Below are 25,313 nucleotides of genomic sequence, written 5' to 3'. Positions count from 1 at the left end.
TTTGAGACAAGCAATGTAGTTAGCACGGACCCACTTTAAATCCATGAAAGAAAACACCTGACATATTAACAAATAGAATCTTAGCGTACAGTTCTCTAAATTTGAATCCAAGCATGTATAAAGCCATTGCGTAGCTGCAGGAAAGCAGAAAATCAATAGTCTGATAGAAAATGGTAAATTATGTGCTACATAATCAGGAATCTGGTTTATTATTTTTCTTACCACCAGACAAGCAAATCAGGTCGGGGGGGAATAGGATGGTAGTGATGGCCATGCTGGCGCCTGGCTGCGTGGAACAATCTGGGGAGCAGGCACTGTAATCCACTTAACTACCCCTCAAGAGGAAAGTTTGAGCGCAAGAGGTAGCTGCGGGCAGGTTCTCAGCAGGGAACCAGAAAGCAAAGTGGTGCCATTAGCAAAAATGCTGAATTCTCTGTCCTGTTGGAAAAATGCCACGTTCCATGCCCTCGGAGTGGCAGAATCCACAGGGCATTGGTAAGAGATGAACTGGGCAGTTCGCACCTCTTAGAACTGTTGTTTTAAGCTGTCCGCAGACTCAAGCAGGCATCACTGAATCTGTTTACACTCCACAAGGGTGAAGGCTGGAAACATTTTTTTTTTTTTTTGAAAAATGGGTAAAGGAAGGCAAAAATGAGTGAGTTCGTGACCTCCATGAAACCTGTTCGTCAACTCCTTTTCTCACCCTCCTCACGGGGTTGTGACCCACAGACTGAAAACCCTGGAAATAATACACTGCATTGTAAAAACTAATCTAGACCCAGGACACAAACATTGTTCCTAGCTGAGCATTGTGGAGGTTCAGCATTAGAATTTACAATTATGTTATTTAGTTTGAGTTAGCTGGCAGCCAATTCAAACGCAACCAAAAATTCTAGCCAGACAATGCACTCATAGTTCATTCCTATAAGGACAAGCACAAAATAGCTTAAAACCAAAAAAAGGCAATAAAGTCACTGCGCCAAATTCATTCCTGGAGTAAAACTCCATTCAGGCTGGGGCATAGAAAACTGGATCGTGAACTGGCTGCCAAGGGGGTTCTATCTTCCACTCTCAAGTTCTATCAGCAAGTTGGATAGTTTGAGCCTATTCCATGGATGGCTTTGAAAATTATCTAAGAAACCACCTTTCTGTCCACTGGAATGATCTCCTCTGGGCAGCTGCAGTCAATCGGTATTATCAAACTAAGACCAAGACTTTCAATATGACCTGGAATTCTTTGTGGAGCATAATTGCTGAGAAGACTCTGCTGTTGCATACAGATGCTCAGACACTCCAGGGATCAGTAGGGCCATACGGCCACCTAGATAGTTCTAGACCAGTAGCACGTATTGCAAAAGCAGACATGGTCACCCTACGTACAGTGAGTTGCAGTGATCCAGGCAGGAGGTCACAAAGGAAGGGGTACAGTTTCCCAGCCCAAGCAGATGGAAGAAGTTTACTGAAAGCTGTAGCTACTTGAGGATCAGAAGGATATCTAGCCTACCACATCTGTCAGACTGGGTGCAAACTCCCAATCAAGGCTGACTCTAGTTAAACCCAATGACTTCCCTTGAGTTTAATCATAGCCTGATGTAAATCTTGGGCACCTACTCACTTCTCTTAAAAAGAAAACCTTCCACATATTTTGCTAAAGAATTCAGTTATCAAATTCCAAAAGATGTAGGCAATCATTGGCTATAGAACATAGATGTTGAATTAAAGAGGGAACCAAAATTCTGAATGAGAATGAAGAAAAGAGAACCCAGCAAAGACCCAAGAAGGAGGGCTGTACTTTTGTAGTTAGTAGTGAATGTAAGTAGATCTGAATAAGCTTTCCCTCACTCAAATATAAGTGCAAATTAATCAGTTTTGCTAGTTACCTATTCCTAAATACAAATCAAGTTGAACTATGAGCCAAATGTAATAAGTGGTTTGGTTTGCATTGAGTAACCAAACCAAACCTTTGTTTGCTCTCACAGGTTACCCTAAAAATGTTTTATATAGCATCTGAAGTTCATCATTCCAAGGTTCAAACCTAGGGTGAACTCCTGGTTCCATTGACTTAAGAGGGCTAGTATTTCACCCCTAATATTCTGAGGCTACCAAAGTTTCCTTGGACCATGCAGTCCTGTCCTGTGCCAAATAACTTTCAAGGTTACATCACTCCAAACTTTCCTCCTCCAGGGTTCTCTGGTTGCCTTGTAGCATTCCATTTGGGCTGGCTACCTTGGGAGCTAACTGCTCTTGGAATCAACTGCAGCATCCAATAAAATATTTGAATTTGAAGTCCGCTCCAGTTGCTCAATAATATTAATGCTTTGTAATGTTCTAATGTCTCCCTCCAGAGGATTTCAAACAGTTCCCCAAACTTTAAAGAAGCCACAATACTCCTGTGGAAGACAGGTAAGTATTATCTCCAACACCAGGCAGAGACTAAGTTCTACATTTTCAAAACTGGCCTCTAATTTTGTATGCCCAGCTTTCAAAACTCAGGACCTGATTTTCAAAAATGCTTAGCACCTAAAACTTCAGTAGGAGCTGTGGGTGATCAACGTATCTGAAAACATGTCCATAGGGTCAAACATTTCTAAGCTAGGTATCTAACATTTGGTTCCTAAACACAAAAAAATCCTCTTTTTCAGAGTTGCTGAGTACCTGTAGCCCCTACTAACGTCCAGTGGAGTTTGGAGTGCTAACCACCTTTCAAAAAATCCAGTTATATTTCTTTAACAGCCTAAATATGGATGTAGGAGCCTAGGTATGTAACCCTGGGTACCCAAAAAACAACAACCCAGGAATCCAAAATCAGAAGCCACTTCTGAAAATCGGGCTCAAATGACTTACTTGCACAGTGTAGCCTTGGGGAAGTGGTAGGGTGAGGACTAGAACCCAGGAACTCTTCCAGTCCCCGCACTCACTCCAAAAACGTGTTGCCTACCACTTGTCAGTTCATTCCCATGCAACCAAAGTCTAAACAAGATGCTGCACTAGTCCATGGAAACTCTCAACAGTAGTTAGGACCCACAGTGGTTCAAATTGCCCATTGCATGCCATGTCACTTTCTTTCTGTTTTATCGTGCATCGGCAGGTCTCAGGTAGTTTATTAGCTAGGGACTGTGAAATGTCTCCCTTTTGCAAATTTGGAACCATGGGCCAAAAACCATATCATGAATATAGCTCATCCTCTCTGCACTACTAGAATCGTAGGCAAACCCTAGATGGGTTATTAAACAACTCCTGAGTAACCACTGGGGATCTTTTCAAACAGCAAATGGAGGTGTAAATTAGCTCTGGATGCCACACAGAGTAAAAGGTTGTCAGAAATCTTGTCCTGGGTAGAGACTGGATTGACACCAAACACAATGCTCCTTTCTAGGCCAGAAAAGCGACGGATGCTGTCAAGAATAATATGCTTTTCCTGTATTTCATCTGCTTCTTGGAAAACTGGATTCAGTCTGCATTTCCTCATTTCTTTTTTTAATATGTGTTCATATTTTTTTTTATCGTCGTTTGTGCTGAACAGAATAGCAATCTCTTTCTCTGAGTAGCCCTTTTGTAAATAGTTAAAACATTGTCTAGCCACATAATTTGCTATTTCGTTCATATTTAAGTCTTCTTTTATGGTATAATCACCTGATACATCGTGACCACATGTGGCTTCACTTAACAAGCTTTTTAAACGCTCATAAGGAACATCTGCTAATTTTTTATCTTGTACAATCCTTTCCATTTGTCTTTTTATGATGTTGTATATGTCCGTGGAATTACGGACCACTTGGGTTAGTGATTCCACAGGGTCATGCTGACGTGCAGGTGGAAGACCAGATACGAAAGGGTGACTTGTCTGTAAATAGTCCAAGAAGATCCAGAAAACACCAGGCTCATTATGACTTTGGGTGATACATTCAGCCTTCCTATACCAACGGCCATCCTCTTCCCGGAAATTCTGTGCTTCATCAACGACTATGTGTTTCACGTTTTCAAAGTTGTTCTTCATGAAAGTTACTCTTGTCACAGACTGGCAAATTCCTTTTTCGCTACAATATAAATACAATATTTGATAAATATTAGTGTGTGTGCTGCAAGGTACTTCTCTAAATCTAATCAATGTAGATTGAATGATGTGTCAGTTAAATCATTTTTCTGTAGATTTGCAGGATACCAACAAAACCAGTTCCCATCCCATTAAAACTTCGACTTTATTAAGAAAAAAACTGACTCTTACCAAGACTAATGCATGCATCCCAGATACCCACATACCCTGAACACAGAATTATACCAGAAATCTGTACTCCTCGAGTTTGTTATGTATAGGGCCCTACCAAATTCACAGTCCATTTTGGTCACTTTCACGGTTATAGGATTTTAAAAATTGCAAATGTCATGATTTCAGCTATTTAAAGCTGAAATGTCACGGTGTTATAATTGTAGGGGTCCTGACCCCAAAAAAGGAGTTGGGGGGGAGGGGTAGCAAGGTTATTGTAGGGGGGGTTGCCGTACTGCTACCCTTACTTCTGCTCTGCTGCTGGCGGCACCGCTTCCGAGCTGGGCGGCTGGAGAGCGGCGGCTGCTGGCCGGGAGCCCAGCTCTGAAGGCAGAGCCGCCGCCAGCAGCGGTGCAGAAGTCAGGGTGGCCTGGTACGGTGCTGTCACCCTGACTTCTGTGCTGCTCCTGCAGAGCAGGGCCCTCAGTCAGCAGCCGCCACTGTCCAGCCGCCCAGCTCTGCAGGCAGCAGCGCAGAAGTAAGTGTGTCGTGCTCTGGCATTGCCACCCTGACTTCTGCCCTGCTGCCGGGAGGGCGCTGCCTTCAGAGATGGATGCCTGGCCAACAGCCGCCGCTCTCTGGCCCCTGAGCTCTGAAGACAGTGCAGAAGGGTGGCATTACTGTGACCCCCCCTAAAATAACCTTGTGACCCCCCCTGCAACTCCCTTTTGGATCGGGACCTCCAATTTGAGAAACACCGGTGTCCCCTGTGAAATTGGTATAGTATAGGGTAAAAGCACACAGAAGACCAGATTTCAAGGGGGGAGACTAGATTTCACGATCCGTGACACATTTTTGATGGCTGTGAATTTGGTAGGGCCCCAGTTATGTAGCAAATTTGATCTGAAAATTATTTGAGATCATTTTTTGTGTAGGGATGCATACGGACAGGAATAAGAAAAGGAGGACTTGTGGCACCTTAGAGACTAACCAATTTATTTGAGCATAAGCTTTTGTGAGCTACAGCTCACTTCTTCGGATGCTGAAGCTCACGAAAGCTTATGCTCAAATAAATTGGTTAGTCTCTAAGGTGCCACAAGTCCTCCTTTTCTTTTTGCGAATACAGACTAACACGGCTGTTACTCTGAAACCTACAGACAGGAATATTTTCATTCTAATTGCTTTGCCTTGCTGTAGACAAGTTGTATGGTAGCTTCATTGCAAGGAGCTTAATGTACCTTCTATTAAAAGGTGCAGAGTGACTGTGTACTTGTAATATATTAAAATATAATATTATCCATTTAAAGCATTTTTCCACACATAGGCTTGTAAACTGGGTTTTTTTAAAGCAGCCCTTCCTCAGCAGGCCATTCAAATCTATTTTTTTACATCATCGCTCTGAACTGCTGCTTGTGGCCTTTCAAAATTCGCATTCCTGGGGCAACGGGGGAGAACAGAAGGGAGGAGGAACTATTTTAAAAGTTGTCACTTTGATACCTATTTTCGGGATCTTAGATCCATTTCCAAGGAAACAGAAATGAGCACTAGCCACAAGTAGCTGAATCATTTTCAGCTGCTGACCTCCACTTCAAATGTCAGCTTTCCATGGAAACAAGACTCTCAGTTGAGTGTCCCAGCTTCAGGATGCCTGCTCAGATTTATGACAGATTAATTTTAGAAACCTGCTACACGCTTTTCACTGGTGCTTTTGAATATTTAGGACACGCCATAAATCCAGGTTTCAGTTTTTCTCACACGCGCTACAAATTCTGGTTGGTGATGAATCGAAGACTCTGATCATCACAGGAAAGGCAAACTGAACTGCTATGTTATGAAGCCATGTGGCAATGAGATTTAATACTCTATGACTACAATTCCTCAAAGATTTAAGCATGTGCTTAACTTTAATCCCATGCTTTAGTTCCGTTGAATAGCATGAAAATTAAAAGAATGAAGTCTTTAGAATGTTTATAAATAAATCCATTTCAATCACAATATTTCTAGAATTCTTGTGGGTTTGAAACTAAGGCTCTCCTCTTTGAAGAAAGGAGGGGGAGGAGTGCTAAGGGGCTCCCACCTTAGCTTTTGTGGCTTTGACATGTGGGTGCTACACATCACTTCTTTGATAAACCCTAGAAAAAGAATAGCTTCATATCCTTTAACAAGCGGGAGGTGCCTGCTACTTGAGAAGACAAGCCTGTTGGTTGGCTGCCTTTTAACCAAACAGTTCCCAGTATTACAATCTACAGTAGCTTCATAGAATCATAGAATATCAGGGTTGGAAGGGACCTCAGGAGGTCATCTAGTCCAACCCCCTGCTCAAAGCAGGACCAATCCCCAATTAAATCATCCCAGCCAGGGCTTTGTCAAGCCTGACCTTAAAAACTTCTAAGGAAGGAGATTCTACCACCTCCCTAGGTAGCGCATTCCAGTGATTCACCTACACTTCTTTTTCCCTATAATCACCTCCTGGCAGGGGGTGGCCACATTCAGCTTTCTTTAGTGCCCTTTTTAAGTTCTTATCAGGAATATCTATTTGTGGATTTTCTACAAGATTTTTCATCCCTTGGAGCATGATATTGTATATGTGAGTGGCATTCCGGATCCTTTTGGTTAGCCACTCCTGAGAATATTGTTTTCTTGGCTGTAGAAGACCACAGAGAAAAGTGTGGCTTGTTTGTAAACAGTCCAGGAAAATCCAGAGAATACCACGTTCATGACCATCATTTCCTTCTGTGAGCTGCTTAGCCTTTGTGTACCAATCTTCACTACCCTTTGACTAGAAATTCTGGGCCTCATCAACTACTATGTGCCTCACGAATTGATTATAATACCCCTGAAAGAAGGTGAATCGGGTCACAGACTGGCAAATGTTTCCTTTTCTACCCAATAAAAGAGAACATTCAACATCATTTTGATGGATTTCTGCCTGTGCACTGATCCAGGCCCCGATTCAGTTAAGGTACTTAAGAACATGGCTAACTTTAAGCATGGGCAACGAGGAGTCCTTGTGGCACCTTAGAGACTAACAAATTTATATGGGCATAAGCTTTCGTGGGCTAAAACCCACTTTATCAGATGCATGGAGTGGAAAATACAGCAAGCAGTATATATATATTACAGCACATGAAAAGATGGGAGTTGCCTTACCAAGTGGGGGGGTCAGTGCTAACGAGGCCAATTCAATTAAGGGGGAAATGGGTTACTTCCCCTTAATACTTCCACCCTAATTGAACTGGCCTTGTTAGCACTGACCCTCCCCTCCCCCCTCCACACACACTTGGTAAGGCAACTCCCATCTTTTCATGTGCGGTATATTTATACCTGCCTACTGTATTTTTCCACTCCATGCATCTGATAAAGTGGCCCACGAAAGCTTATGCCCAAATCAATTTGTTAGTCTCTAAGGTGCCACAAGGACTCCTCGTTGTTTTTGCTGATACAGACTAACATGGCTACCCCTCTGAAACCTTTAAGCATGGGAGTAGTTACACCACCATTCTAGCACCAATGTAACCATTTGTATAGACCGGGCTCTCGGACATTTCAGCACTTTGTCAACACGACAACTTGCTGAAACACCTGAGCCCCGTCCACAGTAGTGTCTATACCATTATAAGTGCTGGTGCCGCTGTATCAGTGTTGGAATTCAGGTATGTAATTTTGTACCATACATGCACCAAAGAGGGCTGCAACTTCTCCTAAACTGGAGAGCCTTGAAGCCTAAAAAATAAAAGCAAGCAGGAGATGCACTGATTTTAGCACATCCCAGCTACAGCCTCTGTCAGCCAGGCTTCTGTACAACATCCAGCAGAAATCAAAGCTGATCTCCCCCAATTTAGTCCCCAGTGGAGCCTATCAAGAGAAACCCTGCCTGCCCTCTCCTAGAGGTGAATCCCCTCTGGTCTGCAAGAGGTTAGCTGACCCACAGAGGTGCAGTTTCCACATCCCTGTGCCAATGGAGGGATCAATCTGGCCCAAAATGTTTTACAGTGGATTGTTAAAAAGGACCTTCCAAATACCATAACAACAGTCCAGATTGTCCTGTAACATGAAAACTACCCTCTCATTTGTGGCATCATCTCAGGCTGGGCCTATGCTGGCAACCTTAAAACCTATAATACTCCACTGGAGATGGGTATGATGGAAACTGTTCGTTTAGGTAGGGTTCGGGCATTTCTCCCACATGTCCTCTAACCCTGCTTTGTGGGGAGCTGTGCTGCTGGTGAATTGAGTGTCATTGTTCACTCTGTAGACAGAGCCTGAAACATCTGCTACTTTGCAAAAGATTTGTTTTGGCTACTGACATACGTTTTCTCCCCAGTTTTAATGCCCCTTTGACATTTACTATTAATTAACTAAGGGCACAGTTTTGAGTTGCATACAAAATGCTCACCTCACAAACGTTTTCAGCGGCACGTTCTCACAAATGTAGAGAATCTCATCAGACTGGCAGCGAAACATGTGCCTTATCTTCTCGACGATCTTCAGGGCCACTATTGTTTTCCCAGTTCCTGGCAGGCCATAGATAAACAGCTTCCTGCATTTGTGGAGATCTTTTGAAAGTATCTCATATTGTTTAATAGTGAGGAGATTGAAAAACTCACACCCAAGGCTGTCACTTAAAAAAGACCTAAAACCCAGTAAGATTATCACAAGTGAGTCCAGTAATTTTCTTATGTCCTTCTGGGATACAGTGTAGCTAGCAGGGTACTTAACTTGCAAACCTAACTCTGTATTTCCTTCTTCATTGGTTCCAAGCTGTAGGAGATGGGGAATCACACACACTCTCTGAGTGTATCCCCCAACATTTACCAGTTTCTGTTTCAATGCACGAGCAGTTTGTCTTCCATATTCAAACATATTCGCAGAACAGTCCTTCTGAGTCACAGTGTACAGCGTTGGGTGTTTGTCTGCAGCTATTAAGAGAGCATCACAGACAACTTGCTGATTCTCTGGCAACCCGATATCTACAGCCCAGCTCCTTGAAAATATCAGTAGTCCCTGAGATGCCTGCAGCTCTTCCATTTGCTCGTTTATTAAATTCTCCAGCCCTGGATACTCTGAAAACAGCCCTTTGGTGAGGTTTTCTGGTGTGTATATTATTGTATTAGAATACACTAGAAAGTGAGAGAATTAGAAAAACATTAACAAATTTTATGATTATTTTCTTCTTTTTTCTTTTGGTTAGACACTGCAATACCATTTTAAATTATTCCAACTGAATTTCTTGATGTTAAAAATGTTGGATTGGCAACCCTGCAGATCGAAGTCTTATTTTGCACAGAACCAGTACAGCATGAGCAATGGCAAACAAGCTTTCCTGACACACTACCCCAACCCCCTGCCCATAATCATCCACCAGTGAGTCTCAACCATACTCTGTAGGGACCCCCTGTAGGGATGGAAGGGGATTTCAGACTCCATTGGCCACTAATACCTTGGCGCCTCTGCTCAGGGCATGTCTACCCTACAAACTTAAGTCAACTTATGTTAAGTCGACTTACAGTAATTACTGTGGTGGTTCATGTCCACACAACCCTCATTCTGTCGGTGGTGCATGTCCTCACCAGGAGTGCTTCCACCAACTGAAGAGGGGCAAGGAGGGGAGGGGGAGAGGGCTGAGAGCCCGGGCTCTCAGCTCTGTGGCTGCCCCCAGGCTCCCCCACTGGGAGCCCGACTGCCCCCCTAGGCTATGTGTCTGGAATGGTGGCTCTCTCTTTCTGCAGTCTCCTGCCTCATTCACCTCACATCTTCCAGCACTGAAGGTAATGGTGCTATGGCTAATTCACATGGGGAGTCGAGGAAGCCACATCTCCATACAACAGAATAATACACTGCATAACATCCACTGGGCCAGATCCTGGGTTGGTGTAAAATTGGCATAGCACCATTACTTTCAGTGCTGGAAGATGTGAGGCGAATGAGGTGGGAGACTGCAGAAAGAGAAAAGATGGTCTGATAGTTGAGAACGTTGATAGCTGCCCTGAGGACTTGGGTTCTATCCCTGGTTCTGCCACAGACTTTTAATATGATGTTGGCCAAGTCACTTAATTCGGAATTTTCCACAGGTGGCCACTAAACTATGTATTCCTCATTTTCTGGGTGCCCAGGTTGGGACGCTTCGGGCCTGACTTTTAGAAGGGCCGAGCACTCACAACTGCAACTGAATTCAATGGGATCTGTACATGCTTGGGTCACCAGATCCCAACTCAGTGCTTGTCCTTCCAGGTTCCCATGAGCGTTAATCCTGCCTCTGCCACTGACTCATTGCATGTCCTTGCGTGAGCTGCTTTGTCACTGGATTACTGGAGCGTCCTGACTTTCTTACAAGCATTCGGACAAATTATTATTCCTCTGTAAATTTATAAGAGAAGTTCATTATTTATGATTATTTACTGTCCTGTTTAAAACAGTTCCCTCAGCCAGTCAGGGAGTGGAAAGAACAACGTGTGACACAGGTGTTAAATCACACATCGTGAATAACAAAAAATGAATAATGAATAGTCAATATGAACTGATTATAAACAACCCATAGTCTGAAATGTATTCATTGTAGCTATTCGGCAGATAGTTACAAACATTGAATGTATACATAGAAATGAGGAAAGGTTCAGGAACAATTCATTAGCCTAAAAAGCGCCTAAAGCCAATCAACATTATTATTCCATTTAGTTCAACCAACCGTAAAAGGGACATCAAAAAGTGAATAAAGTGCAAATACTAAGGAAATCCAGCCGACCAAAACTAAATTCACATATTAAGAGTCTGACACCCCAGAGGTTGCAGGAAATTCACACTTGGATTTTAGGGACAGCCACTTAACACAGTAATTCTGTAGGACCCACAGCTTTCTTGTGTGAAAAATGAAAAATGTTGGAATAAATATTAAACTTCACATAAGATCGCACATTTACATAAATTAGCCATGGTGAGGGAGGGTTGGCAGAGAGATAAGGAGGATTCAGATAGGTCAGTGTTAAGACATACCAGTTGGTCTGCTTTAACCAGTTTATATGTCCCCATTGCCTTCAGTCCTCAATTCTTCAAAAAGCATGTGTTCTACATACATAGAATATATTTTTTTCTATTAAGTTCTAATCATTTCTAAACTGGATGCTTTCAATCATTATGTCCATCAATGTCCAGATGCCAGAAATAGACTAATACAAAACATTACAGACCAAAGAGACATACCTGGAAATAGAGCTTTTCGCAGATCAGACAGACACGTGAGGCCTTTGTTGGAAACCACGGGTTTGGAGAGTGGGGATGCACCTGACAGACTGAGCTCAGTCTTCAGAACTTCAGCTAAATTTGAAATCTCTTTAAAAGTAAATTAAAGTTAATATTAACACACTTATTTCACCCCATCACCACCATATGAATTTTTACCCAGCATGCTCTAAGCTGCTCTCATAATTGGTGTGGGTTTTGCATGGTAAATGCACTGGTCTAGCGTGAGCACCATGTGGAAACTCTCAAAATGAGATGAGATTATTTATTTTAACTAAAGGTTCTTATTTGGGTACCCAGCTGCAGCAGCAGTGTCCTTTCACTTTAGCAAGGCTGAGACGGTAGAATAATTCTGCTACATACTGAAGGTATGGAGACACTGAGGTGGGGTTTTGGTTGCCAGACCTTGGGTTCCCTTATGCCTATGGTAGCAAGTGGGGGAAGCACGGCAGGAAAGGTCATTAGCAAGTGTAAATCAGGACCAAGATATTTGATTTCATTCCCATTGGTTTCTTGTTTAATTATCTCTCAGGAGTGTGAACTTGGAAGAAAAGGACTTTGATCTTTGGTTCATGCTGATGAAGAGAAGGCTGGTCATTAATAAGGTTTCCACCATTTGTGATGTGATTAAGGATGAGGGACCTCCCCAGTTTTGCACATGTAGCTGAAATTGAGTTGGATGATACTGCAGGGACCTATATTGGCACAGAATATGTTTACCACGTATTCAATAAATGCATGCTCTTTGCAACCGACCGAAAGGGTAGGAGAACACTCTCATGTCGTTCTACAGGATTCCAGTTTGTTCTCCCTCTTGTTCAGTGTGTGCATAAAGCCACAAGGAGGGTTAATGAGGAAGTGTGGGCTGTGGTATCTTCTCTGTGGCTTTCTCAGACTGTCTCTTCCAATTCAGATGATGTGGTTGTTGTGTTTCCCTGCATCTGGTTGAGATTAGGACATGGACGAGAGACTCAATCCAGATAAAACAGTTATCAGATGTTGATAAGGTGGGAACGCAACTGGAATTTTGGACAAAGACTCTGTCTGCCCTTGTGAGGCCATGTTTTTGCTATTGCCTTTGTATAAATGTGTTTTTACATCGAGAGAGCTATCTATCTTAGTACAAAAAGACACCTATTTTAGTAATGAAGACATAGCTTAACAGATGTTGTTTGTCCACCGTTTGTTATTCTTGTTTGCTGCTTGAGACTCTGGTTAGATTCCCAGTTACAGTTGGAGGGTTAGCCAAAATGGCTTCCTCTGCTTGCATCTAACCAGGATGTTGACATCTTATCTTTTGGTTGTGACTCTCACTACCATGACTTGTGATTTTGTCGCCTCAAGAGTGGGTGTCTACAGTGTGCTGCACCTTAAATCAAGCCAGAAACTGAAGACAGTGGAGAAAGGATAAGTCGCCTTCTTCCATGGCGTGTTTTGCTATGAGCATATCACACAGCCTTGTCTTGCTGTCTCTGGGTTTCCAAGTGGAGTTTAAGGTGTAGCTTTTGACCTATAAAGTCCTAAATGGCCTGGGACCTCCCAAACGGAGAGACACTTCTCACCTCAGGCCATACCACCACAGCTCAGACTGGCGTCGGCATCTGAGTTCTCATGACAGAAGACAGAGGGGGTGGCTGGCAAGGTATTCCCTTTGAGGGCTTCTCAGTTTTGGAACTCGCTCCCCAACCTTGGTTCAAAATAGCCCATATTTGTTGATCCTTCAGGGCATGCTGAAAGGCTCATGTGTTCATTGGGGGAGTGGGGCTTCGGAGGGCAATCTTGCTAGAGAGGAACTATTTAATAAGGGTGGAGTATTTTTCCCATGCTGTAAGAATTTTAGTTATTTACTGCCCTACACCATGTGATTGGCATGAGGGTTTGATTTTATATTTGATTCCCTGTGTGTTATGTTAAGGATGTCTAGAGCTTCGGAAAGACACCTTCTATTTGTTCCTAGAAATTATAAATGGTAATAATAATAAAAGACTTCTGTAGCCTCCACTCGAAGATTCTCCCGTAGCTCAGTAATGTTCAGTAAGAAAGGGGAAGTGGCCCCAGGATGGTGAAGGACAAATTTGGTCTAAATTAACTGAGTCACATCCCTCAATCGGAACAAACTGATGGAATCCCTTTCACCATGGCCTATGGATGAGTATACTTTAGGAACTGTTTAATGGGGGGTTGTAACTGAATACTGCACTTCTGTCCACCCTCTTCCAGCAGTGGTCCACCAACCCCCTCCAGGGCTCTATTCCCCAGTCCCTCTCCCTGAGGAAACACTGCTGACCCAGGCCCCTGTGGAGCTTCCTCTTCAGATCTCTCTCCCTTACCGTGAACAGTAAGCGCTTTATATCCTGCTTCCCTCTACCCAGCAGACCCTGCTGTAGCCTGCAGTCACTTGATGTGAAAGGGAACCCAGGCACAAGTGGCAGCCATAAGGGCTGGAACTAGTGGTGCCGAGGGTGCTGCCGCCCCCCCTGGCTTGAAGTGGTTTCCATCCTACACAGGGTTTACGGTTTGGTTCAATGGCTCTCAGCACCCCCACTATACAAATTGTTCCAGCCCCCCTGGTGGCAGCTGGGTCCTGAGCTCCTCTGAACAGCCCACCTCACCCTGTAACACACAGGGCACTACACAGTGTGATTAAGGGTGGCAGAATCAGGCCTAAATACTTCTCTTTCCTCGCTGTCTGTCTGAAACACCTGTGCAAACAGGAGAAACCAACTGGCTGTATACACAGTGTTGTCTCGTGAGCACAGTAAACAAATGGATTTTTCAAATGTGGTAACCTTGGTTATAACAACAAACAGGTAAAATAAATTCTGTCAGACGTGTGAATTTTAACTTGGCAGTGTCACTTTAAGAAAAGTGTTCTGGGGTTGGAGCACCATTGATTTTAAATTTTAGGATCACTTCCTTGTCAAGCCAACAGTGGCACTACCATGCTACAAATACTGATGTTAATTTTAATATGGAAAAAATAAACTATGATACTTTTATTTTTAAAATAATTTGACCTGGGTCAGGTGTTGTCATCAGGTCCATCCAGTCCTTGGCCATCAATCTTTGAAATCGGTCATCCTTCACGATCCATGAGTCGGGATTATGCAAAAACACAGCGCAACAAAATGGCTTAATTTTCACAGCACATACATAGCCATACAAGTTTCCCTGATTATCCCGTACATTCAGGATTTTAGGGACAACAATCAGTTCTGGCCGAGAACTGCAGAAATGGAAGACGTGCCGCACCTTCTGCCTGCCACACTCTACTATCCTGAGTAATTGATTGGCTGTTACATTCTCTTTTCTACAACCAACAACTTTCCTCTCATCATCCACTCCAAAAAATAAATATCCCCCCTGTGTGTTTGCAAAAGCAGAGATGTACTTTGGTAATTTGTCTTCAATGTCTTTCTGGATGATGTTCAGGTTGTCCGCTGAAGCAAACTCTTTATAGTCAACATGTGTCGACTCAGAGAAGTTCAGCTTCTCACCATGGGTGAGGTGCTGTACATTAAAAATATTTTCAATAGAGTCATGTTCTTCCTCAAAACCATTCAGTACGGCTCTCTCAGCTCCTTGCTCTGTCTCATCAGATCTTTTCCTGGAACACTCTTTCTTCCTTTTGAAAAATTGTGCAGCAACACTGGAATTCATGAGTTTAACAGAAGTGCCACATCTCTGGTACAAGCCTGTTTTCTGGCTGCAAATACGAGATGAAGATGAAATATCTGATGAAGATGAAACTTCAATTCTCCATGATTTAACAAAGATTAAAAGTTTGCTGTTTTGCTTAATGCTTTCAAAGTAGTCTGCAAACATCTGAGATGGAATAAGTTCTGTAAAGGAATCTTCTATATCCTTCCCAAGCCCATCTCCTTCATTGTAGCCCTCATTTTCAATCTCTGCCTCTATCAAACCTCCTCCTGAGTTCAACAATGCACACGCTGCTTGGGAGATATTCTCTTTTTGTTTCTTCTTGATGTGTTGTTTGTTCTTTTCCTTCCTGTATGTCTCACCAAAAGTTACTTTTCCAACTTTTACAACCACATCAGGATACTTAGTGTTCAGGTCAACACATGGATGCTCCTCCTCCGTGGCCATCCTGTTCCTGAAACAAGGGAAAGGATAATTCTCACTTAAAACAATAGGTGTGGGCAGCAGGAGGACACTACCTGATGTCCCATGAAAGTACCTTCTTCTGAGGAGGTACATTAGCAGGTAAACCTCTCACTCTGATGGGGTCATTTTGTTTTTAATTCTAATGTTATTAAGATGCAATTATAAATAATGCAGTTCACATATGGCCAAAGTGAAAAAAAATCTTTGTATAAAATTATTGTAACAAAGAGACCAAATGGAAAGGATGCAAAGCCAAGATGCTGGTTAAGGGTTATAAAATCTATTACGTAGGGAGTTCAATCTACTGAAACGGTGTTGGAATTATTCTGGATGAAACCGTGCAGAGGCATGTCATAGCGGTTACCAGAAGATAAGACCTACTGATGAGTGTTAAGCTGTGTTAAGCAAAAGGTAACTATCCTTATAGTAAGTGGATACATAGGCACCGGCTTCCTCATTTCCCTGGCGTGTTTGACCCCCACTCTGCCCCAGGACCTGCCACCCCTTCCCCCAAGACCCCACCTCTGCCCAGCCTCTTCCCACCCAGCCTCTTCCTGCCCCCATTCCTCCCTCTCCCCTGAGTGCACCCGGCCCTCGCTGCACCCCCTCCCTTCCCAGCGCCTCCTGCATGCAGCTGAACAGCTGATCCCAGCAGGGAGGAGGCACAGGGCGGGCGGGGAGGACGGGGAAGAAACTGACAGGCTGGGCTGTCATTGGGTGCTGAGCACCCTATTTTTTTCCCCACGGGTGCTCCAGCCCCATGCTCCAGCCCCATAGGTACAGAGTCAGTACCTATGAGTGGGCACGCTCCACAGTTAGGAGAGGATTACAGCACATTGCCACTAACAGCAACAGACTCTGCATCATCACAAGGACTGCTTTCTGCCTCCAACTAATAAAAGACATATACCCAACAGATTAACCAGCTTTGCAGTACAATACAAAACCTTCATCACAACCTCAGCATGCAATAGATTTACCACATTATTCATGTTAAGTGTGGGGTGTGGTAAGGGTTTATGGTGGAAGCATGAGGTCATAATTAATGGTAGAACCAGGAATAGAACCCAGTACCCTTGAACCCCACTCTGCTATCTTAACCCCAAGACCTGTGTGATGGAGTGTACAAATTCCACACGGGGTAACAAGGGGCTAAGGGATTATTTTGGGCCCAGCCACACCCACCCTGCCACACCTGCAGCAAATGCTCCATGATCTGATGGAGGAATTAAAAGACAGGGAAACAGCTCATTTGAGGGCAGACCTGGAAAAGAGCAGATCTGCAGCCCAGAGCTCCAGCAGTGCAGTGTGAAGACTGAAGTCTCTGAAACAACTGCCCCAAAGGGGCCCTCCCTAAGGGAAGGGAGAACCCACTCCTGAAACAACCAGAGGCAGAAGTATTCCCCTCTCCCCTGCATGTGGACATTGGTAATCTCCTCTTATTTTCTTGATTTGGACTCCCCTAGCAGGGGAAAGCCTTGGTCTGAGCTGACCTAGGGGGGAGTGGGTGAAATAGGAAGTGGCCCAGGGAGGGCAGCCTTAAGCAGCCTCAGTTGCCAGATCACTGGTTGCTCAAAGGGTCCTGGGTAGCAGCCCAGTGGAGTGGGAGGACCTGGGCTCCCATACTAACAACCCCACTGTCAGCCACAGATTGTGGCCTGGGCCATGCTTCCCAACCAATGCCTGAGTGAGGACCGTTACAACCTGCCTTCCTCTTCTTACTAAACTTAGGTTTCAGAGTAACAGCCCTGTTAGTCTGTATGCATGTATCCACAGTATGCATCCGATGAAGTGAGCTGTAGCTCACGAAAGCTTATGCTCAAATAAATTGGTTAGTCTCTAAGGTGCCACAAGTACTCCTTTTCTTTTTACTAAACTTAGGCTCTAACCAGCACTGTTTCTGCAAAGGAAACTCATCTCACTAATTTATTACCTCTTATTTATTTATATCTTTGAATGTCGGCAAAGTAGTGGATAAAGGAGAACCAGTGGACATAATTTATTTAGACGTTCAAAAGGCCTTTGACAAGTCATTTTAACGAAAAAAATTTACAAAAGAAACTAAATAGTTGTGGAGAAAGAGGCCAAGTATCATGGATAAAAAAATCTGGCTTGGAGACAAAACAAAGTAGAATTAAATGGTCAACTTTCATTTTAGCAACAGCCAACAGTGGAATGCCTCAAGATTCCACACAAGGTCTCGGGCTGTTTAATATATTTATTAATGACCCGGGACAGGGGTTAGCAGTGAGGCTGCAAAATTTACAGATGACAAACAGTTTTTTAAGTTAGTCGGTACCAGACAGGACTGTGAAGTACTTCAGAGGGACCTAGCTAAGCTACACGAATATGTAACAGGATGGTAAATGAAATTCAATGTTGATAAATGCAAAGCAATGCACAGTGGAAGGGAAGATTTAAACTACTCATACACCTTACAAGATTCTGAATTAACTGTATTAATTAAAGAAAGGGACCTGGGCACCAATGAAAACTCCTTCTCAATGTGCAAATATAGTCTAAAAAGCAAAAAGATGTGAGTATGCATAAAGAATGGGGTGGAGAATAATATGGACAATATTATAATGCCCTTATATAAATCAGTGATGTGGCCTCATCTAGAACCCTGTGTACAATACTAGTCGCTCATCTCAAAAAGGACATTGCACAGTTAGAGAAAGGCAATGAGAATCACTGGGAACACAGGAGAGATTTTTGGTGGAGAGACATTGAAAAGATTGGTTTTATTACCTTAGAAAGGAGACAAATAAGCGGGGACACAATAAAGACATAAAATAATGGTGTCAAGGTGGTAGATCACAAGCTCTGTTCTCCTGGTCTCATAACACATAAACAAGGAAGCACGAAATTGAATCAAAAGGTGACAAATTCAAAAACTAATAAAAGTAAATACTTTTTCATACAAAGTGTACACTATGGACCTTGTTGTCACAGGACGTCACTGAGGCCAAGAATTTAGTAAGATTCTAAGAGGGAGTGCACATATAAATGGGTAACAAGAGCATCCAGGGTTATAATAGTTCATGCTAACAAAAATATTGGCCGGGATATTAACTTCATGTTTCAGAGTTTAGGCAAATCTTGCTGGAGGATTCTCTGCTCCTTGAAGTCTTTAAATCACGATTTGAGGACTTCAGTAGCTCAGACATAGGTGAGAGGTTTATTGCAGGAGTGGGTGGGTGAGATTCTGTGGCCTGCGTTGTGCAGGAGGTAAGACTAGATGATCATAATGGTCCCTTCTGACCTAAATATCTATGAATCTCTAATTATTAGAGGTTGAGATGAGACATCATGTGGGGGGGGGGAGGGGGATTATCTGACATCTGTCTGTTGTGGAGTTCTTACACCTTTCTTTGAAGCATCTGGTGCTGGCCACCCGATATTGGGTCTGATCCAATATGACAATTCCTTTGTTCCTATGTCAGATATTTGAAATTGATTTAAAAATCAGTTTTGCAGTAAGATGAATCCAGAAACACGGCTGAATTTATGCCCAGAAAGATTCCAAAATAGATTATTTGTCAAATTCTTATCAAAATAAAAAGTTTAATATTTTAAAACTTTTAGTAAAAAAACAGATCTCTTCCTTTTAGACACATCTGACATATTAAGTTGATCTGAAAATTCATGACTTCTATTTTTAATCAAAGTGTCTGTTTCTGAAGTAAAAGGATAAAGAGTTTAGCAATAGTAAAATCTACATTTCTAGCTGGGTTGGAAGGGGCTTAGACAGCAGCTCAGACCAGCTCTGCCCTGTGTCCCGTTTTCCCTGGGGAAATAGGGTCACCCTACTTTCAGTGCTGTGCAGGTGGGAAGGGAGGGGAGCTGCTGCCAGCTGCAGGAGGGAAGTGGGGAGGGAAGGGATGAGCTCTACAAAGACACAGGCAAGGTTATCCCCGCTCCCCCCCTCCCGCCTGTGGCTGGAGGCAGCCCTGTCCCTTCCCGCCTTGGCACAGTGCTGACAGGCTGCCGCTGACCAACTTCTGGCGCGAACCCGGGCGGAAATCTCGGGGGCACGTGACCCCACATGTCCCCTCCCCCCCCTATTTTCCCACAAGGAATGTTTCATTTGTTGGGGGCGGGGGCATGGCTCCCTGGTCCGCCCGGTTCTGGCACTGGTGGCCGCTTTACACTCCTAGGGTGTAAAGTGGTCTTAGTGTAAATGAGAATCAGCCCCCCACAAAGACCAAGACACGATTGCTGCTCTCGGCACCACAAATCCGAGAGGTTTCAGAGTAGCAGCCGTGTTAGTCTCTATTCGCAAAAAGAAAAGGAGGACTTGTGGCACCTTAGAGACTAACCAATTTATTTGAGCATAAGCTTTCGTGAGCTACAGCTCACTTCATCGGATGAAGCTCATGCTCAAATAAATTGGTTAGTCTCTAAGGTGCCACAAGTCCTCCTTTTCTTTTTACAAATCCGAGACTGACTCCACGGACCTGCCCCAGTGTTCCCGAGCAGGGGGCCGCCCAGGAGCCTCCTAACCTGGGTTTCTGACCTAGGAGATGCCGCTGGAAATCCCGCACGGGATCAGTAGCGGGGCTGATCATTCCACACGGCAGCGGGCACATGCCGTGTCCGGGGGGGCGGCCGCGCTCCGCCCCCCAGCCCAGGGGAAGCGAGTCTCACCTTGCTTCTCTTCTGCTCTCCGGAGTTCGCTCGGCCGACGCAGACAAGGCGCCTCTCGGAACCGATCTCACCTTCCCACCTCCCGAGCGCTGAAAGAAACGCTCCTCTTGGCCTCCGTTCATTTCACTCCCCCCGCGGCTCTGGCCCTGGGTCCTAGCGCGACTGATGTGACCGGACAGGGCGGAGTCCGCGAGGGAGACAAAACCGGCCGAGTTGGACCCACAGCGCCGAGGCAGAGGCGGGGCTAACCCTGAAGAGGTCTGCCAGCAGGAACACAGGCTCGGGGGCCAGGAACTGCTGAGATCTACCCCCCCCCCCCCGAAGCCAGAAACAGGATGCTGTAAAACGTCATCTGATTTCTTTTTAACCAAGGAAATTGTGGATACAGACTAACAGGGCTACCCCCTGATCTGGGACCCTGTGATTCTGCTATAAGAGTGTCCACCCCCAGAGACATGCACTGAAACACCTGAAGGTGTGAATTAAAACCCATCTGGTTATTTTGGTCCCACTTTGCATGTAGACAAGGCCTTAACCTCTCTTTGCCTCCACTCTTACATTTATACAATGAGGCTAATACCACAGACCTCACCTGGAGGATGTGAGGATTAATTAATTTGTACAGTATTTGAAGGTGAAGGGTGGGATTTTCAAAGCTCCCAGAAAGATCTGGGCACCCAGTTCCCATTAGAAGTTAAACACTCAAGTGAGCAGCTGTGACTCTGAATACTGCCCTGACCTGCTGAGTGGAGTGACTGATACGTTGACGTAGTCACTTTTCAGAGTACAGCCACACGTTCCATGCCCAACCCGTTCTGAGACCAGCAGTGAACCAGACCCAAGGATGATTTCTTCTTCTTCTTCATAATTTATTTGCAGTGGTGCCCACTATGTATTAGGCACTTTCCAAACACTTAACAAGGACAGTCCCTGATAGGAGGTGTTCCCAACCTAGGAACAGAGGTCTGAGGAAGGGAAATAACAATAGGCAACTTACACCCTTTTTATTTAAAAATCAACAAAAGTCCCTCTAGACAGCATGGCTGAGGTGGGTCTTTAGGAGGGACTTGAATGTGGATAGAGTAGGGACCCTTACAGATGAGCTCAGGAAGCTTGAAACATGCCAAGGCGGCTGCGTGGGAAAAAACACGGAGGTGGTTGTGTGAGAATCTGCCAAACAAGCAGATGAGAACTGTGGAACTCATTGCCAGGGGATGTTGTGAAGTTCAAAACTATAATGGGATTCAAAAAAGAATTTAAGAAGTTCATGCAGGGGCACCATTTCAGATTTTGGGATGGGGGAGGGGGGCAAATTTAACTGTGATTACATGGGCTACTTAGGCACCTGAAAACTTTTTTTTTTTTCCCAGACAATAATTTAGAAATTAGCTGACGGGAGCACTGTACCTAATTCCTATATACAGAAAGAAAATTAAATAAATATGAGACCCATTCAGCTCTAATCCTAACATGTTCTGACATCTTGTGTCATGTCACTTAAGGGACACTGATCAGGCTTAAAATTTTAAAGCATATGCTTACTCTTGAATATAACAATGGAAACAATTGTAGAAAAAAATCTAGATTACTTTCTATCATTTAGGCTATTTACTTTTTGCAGTTCACCAAGCTTGGAATAGATCATTTAACGTTTGGAAACTACTAGGGAAAGGCCCCGCAACTTTATACTGCACCTGCCTGGGACTCAAGGGGTGATACCTCACTACAAATATTAGACTAGAAACTGACTTTAACCAGGAGTGAAACTGACACTTTCAAGTCACTTTCACAGCATGGCCAATCCCAAATGTTCCAAAATTATGAGTCAGGCTCACCAAAAATCATGAGATTGGCTTAAAAATCATGAGAGTGTTTAAAAATAACAGATTTGGTGTTCTTTTTATTTGCTTTCTACTTTCTGAGCCTTGAGGGTGCACTGGGTCACATTTTGAATCTTTCTCCACAGCCATGAGGGCCAGAAACTCACTTTTTCTTTAAGAAGGAAGGTTGAAATCATCACAGATCCACTTGACTGCAGGAGTTGGGGCTTTAAAGAAAACAATAATTTATCATGAGACTCATGACAAAATCATGAGAGTTGGCAACACTGCTCACTTCTGTTTAAAGGCTAGTTACTTTCCAGAACGCTCTTCAGAACAACACCACAATGACTGAGTTGAAGTTCTCATCGGCGAATATTTAAAACCAAACACCAAGAAAATTCCACATTTTAAAGTTCTTCTGAGGTATATCAGGGCCACTGCAGGCAGGAAAGGAAAATAAACAGGCACAGGAGCTCTGGGCAGCTCTTCCTCTTGAAAAAAAAAAAAAAGTTGGATGGTCAAATCTTCCAGTCCTTAATCAGGTAAAACTTCTATTGCCATCAGCGCCTCCACTCATGGACAGTAACATGTGTTCAATAATTATACACTTCATACTTAACTATCTTCAGCCATCTTATCCAGGGCTACTATTTGATACACATTGGCTCAGGGACTATATTTTCTGGCATATTCTGAACAACGCTGAGCGCAAATGGTGGCAGTGAATAAGAACATAAGAATGGCCATACTGGGTCAGACCAATGGTCCATCTAGTCCAGTGTCCTGTCTTCCGACAGTGGCCAATGCCAGGTGCTTCAGAGGGAATGAATAGAACAGGTATCATCAAGTGATGCATCCCCTGTCACCCATTCCCAGCTTCTGGCAAACAGAGGCTATTGACACAATAATACAATATCACAAATAATACAAATCATGACAATAACAATCAACTTTATGGACTCTACTGATGCAATTTCTGTTCTTTGTTCTTGAATTGGCCTGAATACAGCTGAAACCTGAAGAATTTGAGGCATAAACACATCTGATACTCATACAGTACTTTCTCATTCCTTCCTTTTCCCAAACTCCGAACAAAAAATGACAAAACAAAATGGTTTTTAAGTTAAAATATAAAATTTCACAGCAGCCATTGCTCTACAACCCAGCATGGGGCAGAACCTGCAACCCCTTGGTGGTTAAATGATCTCCTCTCATCTGACTCTCATTCTTTCTCTTTCTTTCTTCATCCTTCCTGACCTCTCTGCTTTTCATGCTGTCAACCATGACATCCTTCCCAATAGCCTGGGAGTCTCAGAGAGCTGGCCTTCTTGGTTTTGCTCCCATGTATCAGAGTTCTCTTTTTTTGCAGCATGCAGCAGAGAGAAAGGCTGGTCCAATGGACAGAAAGCTAGCCCTCAGAGACCTGGATTCTATTTCCCCGTGGATTTCCTGAATGACCTCAGGCCAGTGTTTCAAAGGTTTTTAGGCACCCCAAAATGCAGCTAGGCATCTAGTGGGGTTTACAAAGCACCTAACTTTCTAGGTGCTTTTGAAAATACCAGTAGGTGCCTAAATACCTTTGGAAATCTGGCTGTTAGTCTGTGTGTGCCTCTGTGCCCTATCTGTACAATGGGGATAATAGCACAGTTCTACTTCACCGAGGGGCTGTGAGAAGAAATAGGTTAGACATTGTGAAGCGCTCAGATATTACAGTGATGGGGCCACATAACTACCACAGGTAGAGTGGGAACTTCTCGATACCATTGCTAGCCCTTCACTTGGTTTTGGCCCCTTCTTCTCACCTATCCCCCTCACATCTCCCTCTTTTCCGAATGTAATCTTGGCTCAGAGAACTCGGCTATATTTCTTCTGAGTTCCCCGCATTCTGTATTCTCCTCCAGATCCTTAATTTAATTACCAGCTCTTTCTTATCTTAATCACCCTGCCTCTGTTTTTAACCAAAGTGCTAACCCCCTGCCCCAGGGGCTCAAGCGGAGACTAGCCCCTCTCCTCTGATGAAAAGAAAAGGAGTACTTGTGGCACCTTAGAGACTAACAAATGTATTTGAGCATAAGCTTTCGTGAGCTACAGCTCACTTCATCGGACGTATTCAGTGGAAAATACAGTGGGGAGATTTATATACACAGAGGACATGAAACAATGGGTGTTACCATACACACTGTAACCAGAGTGATCACTTAAGATGAGCTAATACCAGCAGGAGAGCGCAATCTCCTTACAGTGTGTATGGTAACACCCATTGTTTCATGTCCTCTGTGTATATAAATCTCCCCACTGTATTTTCCACTGAATGCGTCCGATGAAGTGAGCTGTAGCTCACAAAAGCTTATGCTCAAATACATTTGTTAGTCTCTACGGTGCCACAAGTCCTCCTTTTCTTTTTGCGAATACAGACTAACCCGGCTGCTACTCTGAAACCTCCCCTCTGATGAGCTCACATTCCACACCCAGGCTGCAGGGCAGTTAAGAGCTCTACCTGGGGCTAGGACATGCACTGCAAGCTGAGCTCCTGTATGAAACTCGGGGGGCCGGAGGGAGTAGCTTACAGGAATAGCTACAGTATTGGCTTTCAAGGATCTTGGCTTTTTTTGTGCTGGAAGAAGTCTCAGAAACAGCAGGAAACTGACGTTCACAGAGTGATCACGCTCAGGACTGTGATCACATCACGATATGAACCCCGAGCCCAATACCGCACTGCCCGTCTGTTTCCTTGTAAGCAGGTCAGTTAACAACTTGGTCTCAAAGACAAAGAGCCAAACGTTTTACGTCACGTCAGCTTTGGGTGGTGGGAGGGAGAAATGCCACTGGAAAAGGAAAGGGGCTGACTTGCTGATGCCCGGCTCTGGTCATTCCCTCGGGGGCACCTGGCACCGGCCGCTGTGGGCAGACAGGACTCTGGGCCACATGGACCTTTGGTCTGACCCCATGGGGCCGTTCTTACGGCTTCCAAATTGAGCTACCTGAGCCCAGCGTGAAGGGCCGCTCCGGTCAGCCCTCACTGCGCAGTGGTCCGAGTCTCCCCGTCACACCAACGCCGCTTCCCGCCGCTGTGGCGGGGCGAAGGGGCCTTGAAGCGGCTGTGAGCGCCAGTTACCCCGGGCCCCTCACTTCACACTCCCGCGCGACGTCCTGGCCCCGCGGGCGTCAATGGCAACCCCCAGGGCGCTGCAAAGCGGTTTAGGGTGAACGCGAATCGCCCCCCCCACAGACCAAGACACACTCGCTGCTCTCGGCGACACAAACCCGAGACTGAC

General features: G+C 44.3%; 1 protein-coding gene across 2 annotated transcripts; it reads right to left on the bottom strand.

The window, feature by feature from the left end:
* Window positions 1–25,313, bottom strand: LOC142000288 (schlafen family member 9-like). Of its 2 annotated transcripts, none has more exons than XM_074974451.1 (5): window positions 25,020–25,313; window positions 14,458–15,554; window positions 11,402–11,530; window positions 8,601–9,324; window positions 1–4,037 (listed from the first exon to the last, which is right to left on the bottom strand). In XM_074974451.1, exons 2-5 carry the CDS (start codon window positions 15,545–15,547, stop codon window positions 3,227–3,229), a joined length of 2,754 nt encoding a protein of 917 aa, XP_074830552.1. In that variant the 5' UTR covers window positions 15,548–15,554; window positions 25,020–25,313; the 3' UTR covers window positions 1–3,226. The 2 variants fall into 2 exon arrangements, with proteins under 2 accessions (XP_074830552.1, XP_074830550.1); XM_074974449.1 differs by lacking the exon at window positions 25,020–25,313 and adding an exon at window positions 20,216–20,463.

This window comes from Natator depressus, chromosome 17 (genome assembly GCF_965152275.1).
Source record: "Natator depressus isolate rNatDep1 chromosome 17, rNatDep2.hap1, whole genome shotgun sequence".
In the NCBI taxonomy this organism is placed as follows: Eukaryota; Metazoa; Chordata; order Testudines; family Cheloniidae; genus Natator; species Natator depressus.
Note: the sequence above shows the minus strand (reverse complement) of the source record. Positions and strands in the feature narration are given on the sequence as shown.

What these genes read in the sequence shown, in the direction of transcription:
- LOC142000288 (XM_074974449.1), bottom strand. Translation starts at nt 20,337, where the DNA reads ATGAACGGAGGCCAAGAGGAGCGTTTCTTTCAGCGCTCGGGAGGTGGG. An exon ending in GCGAAAAGCTCTATTTCCAG is followed by an intron (nt 9,325 to 11,401) that starts GTATGTCTCTTT and finishes CTCACTTTCTAG; the next exon opens with TGTATTCTAATACAATAATA. An exon ending in CCGCTGAAAACGTTTGTGAG is followed by an intron (nt 4,038 to 8,600) that starts GTGAGCATTTTG and finishes TTTATATTGTAG; the next exon opens with CGAAAAAGGAATTTGCCAGT.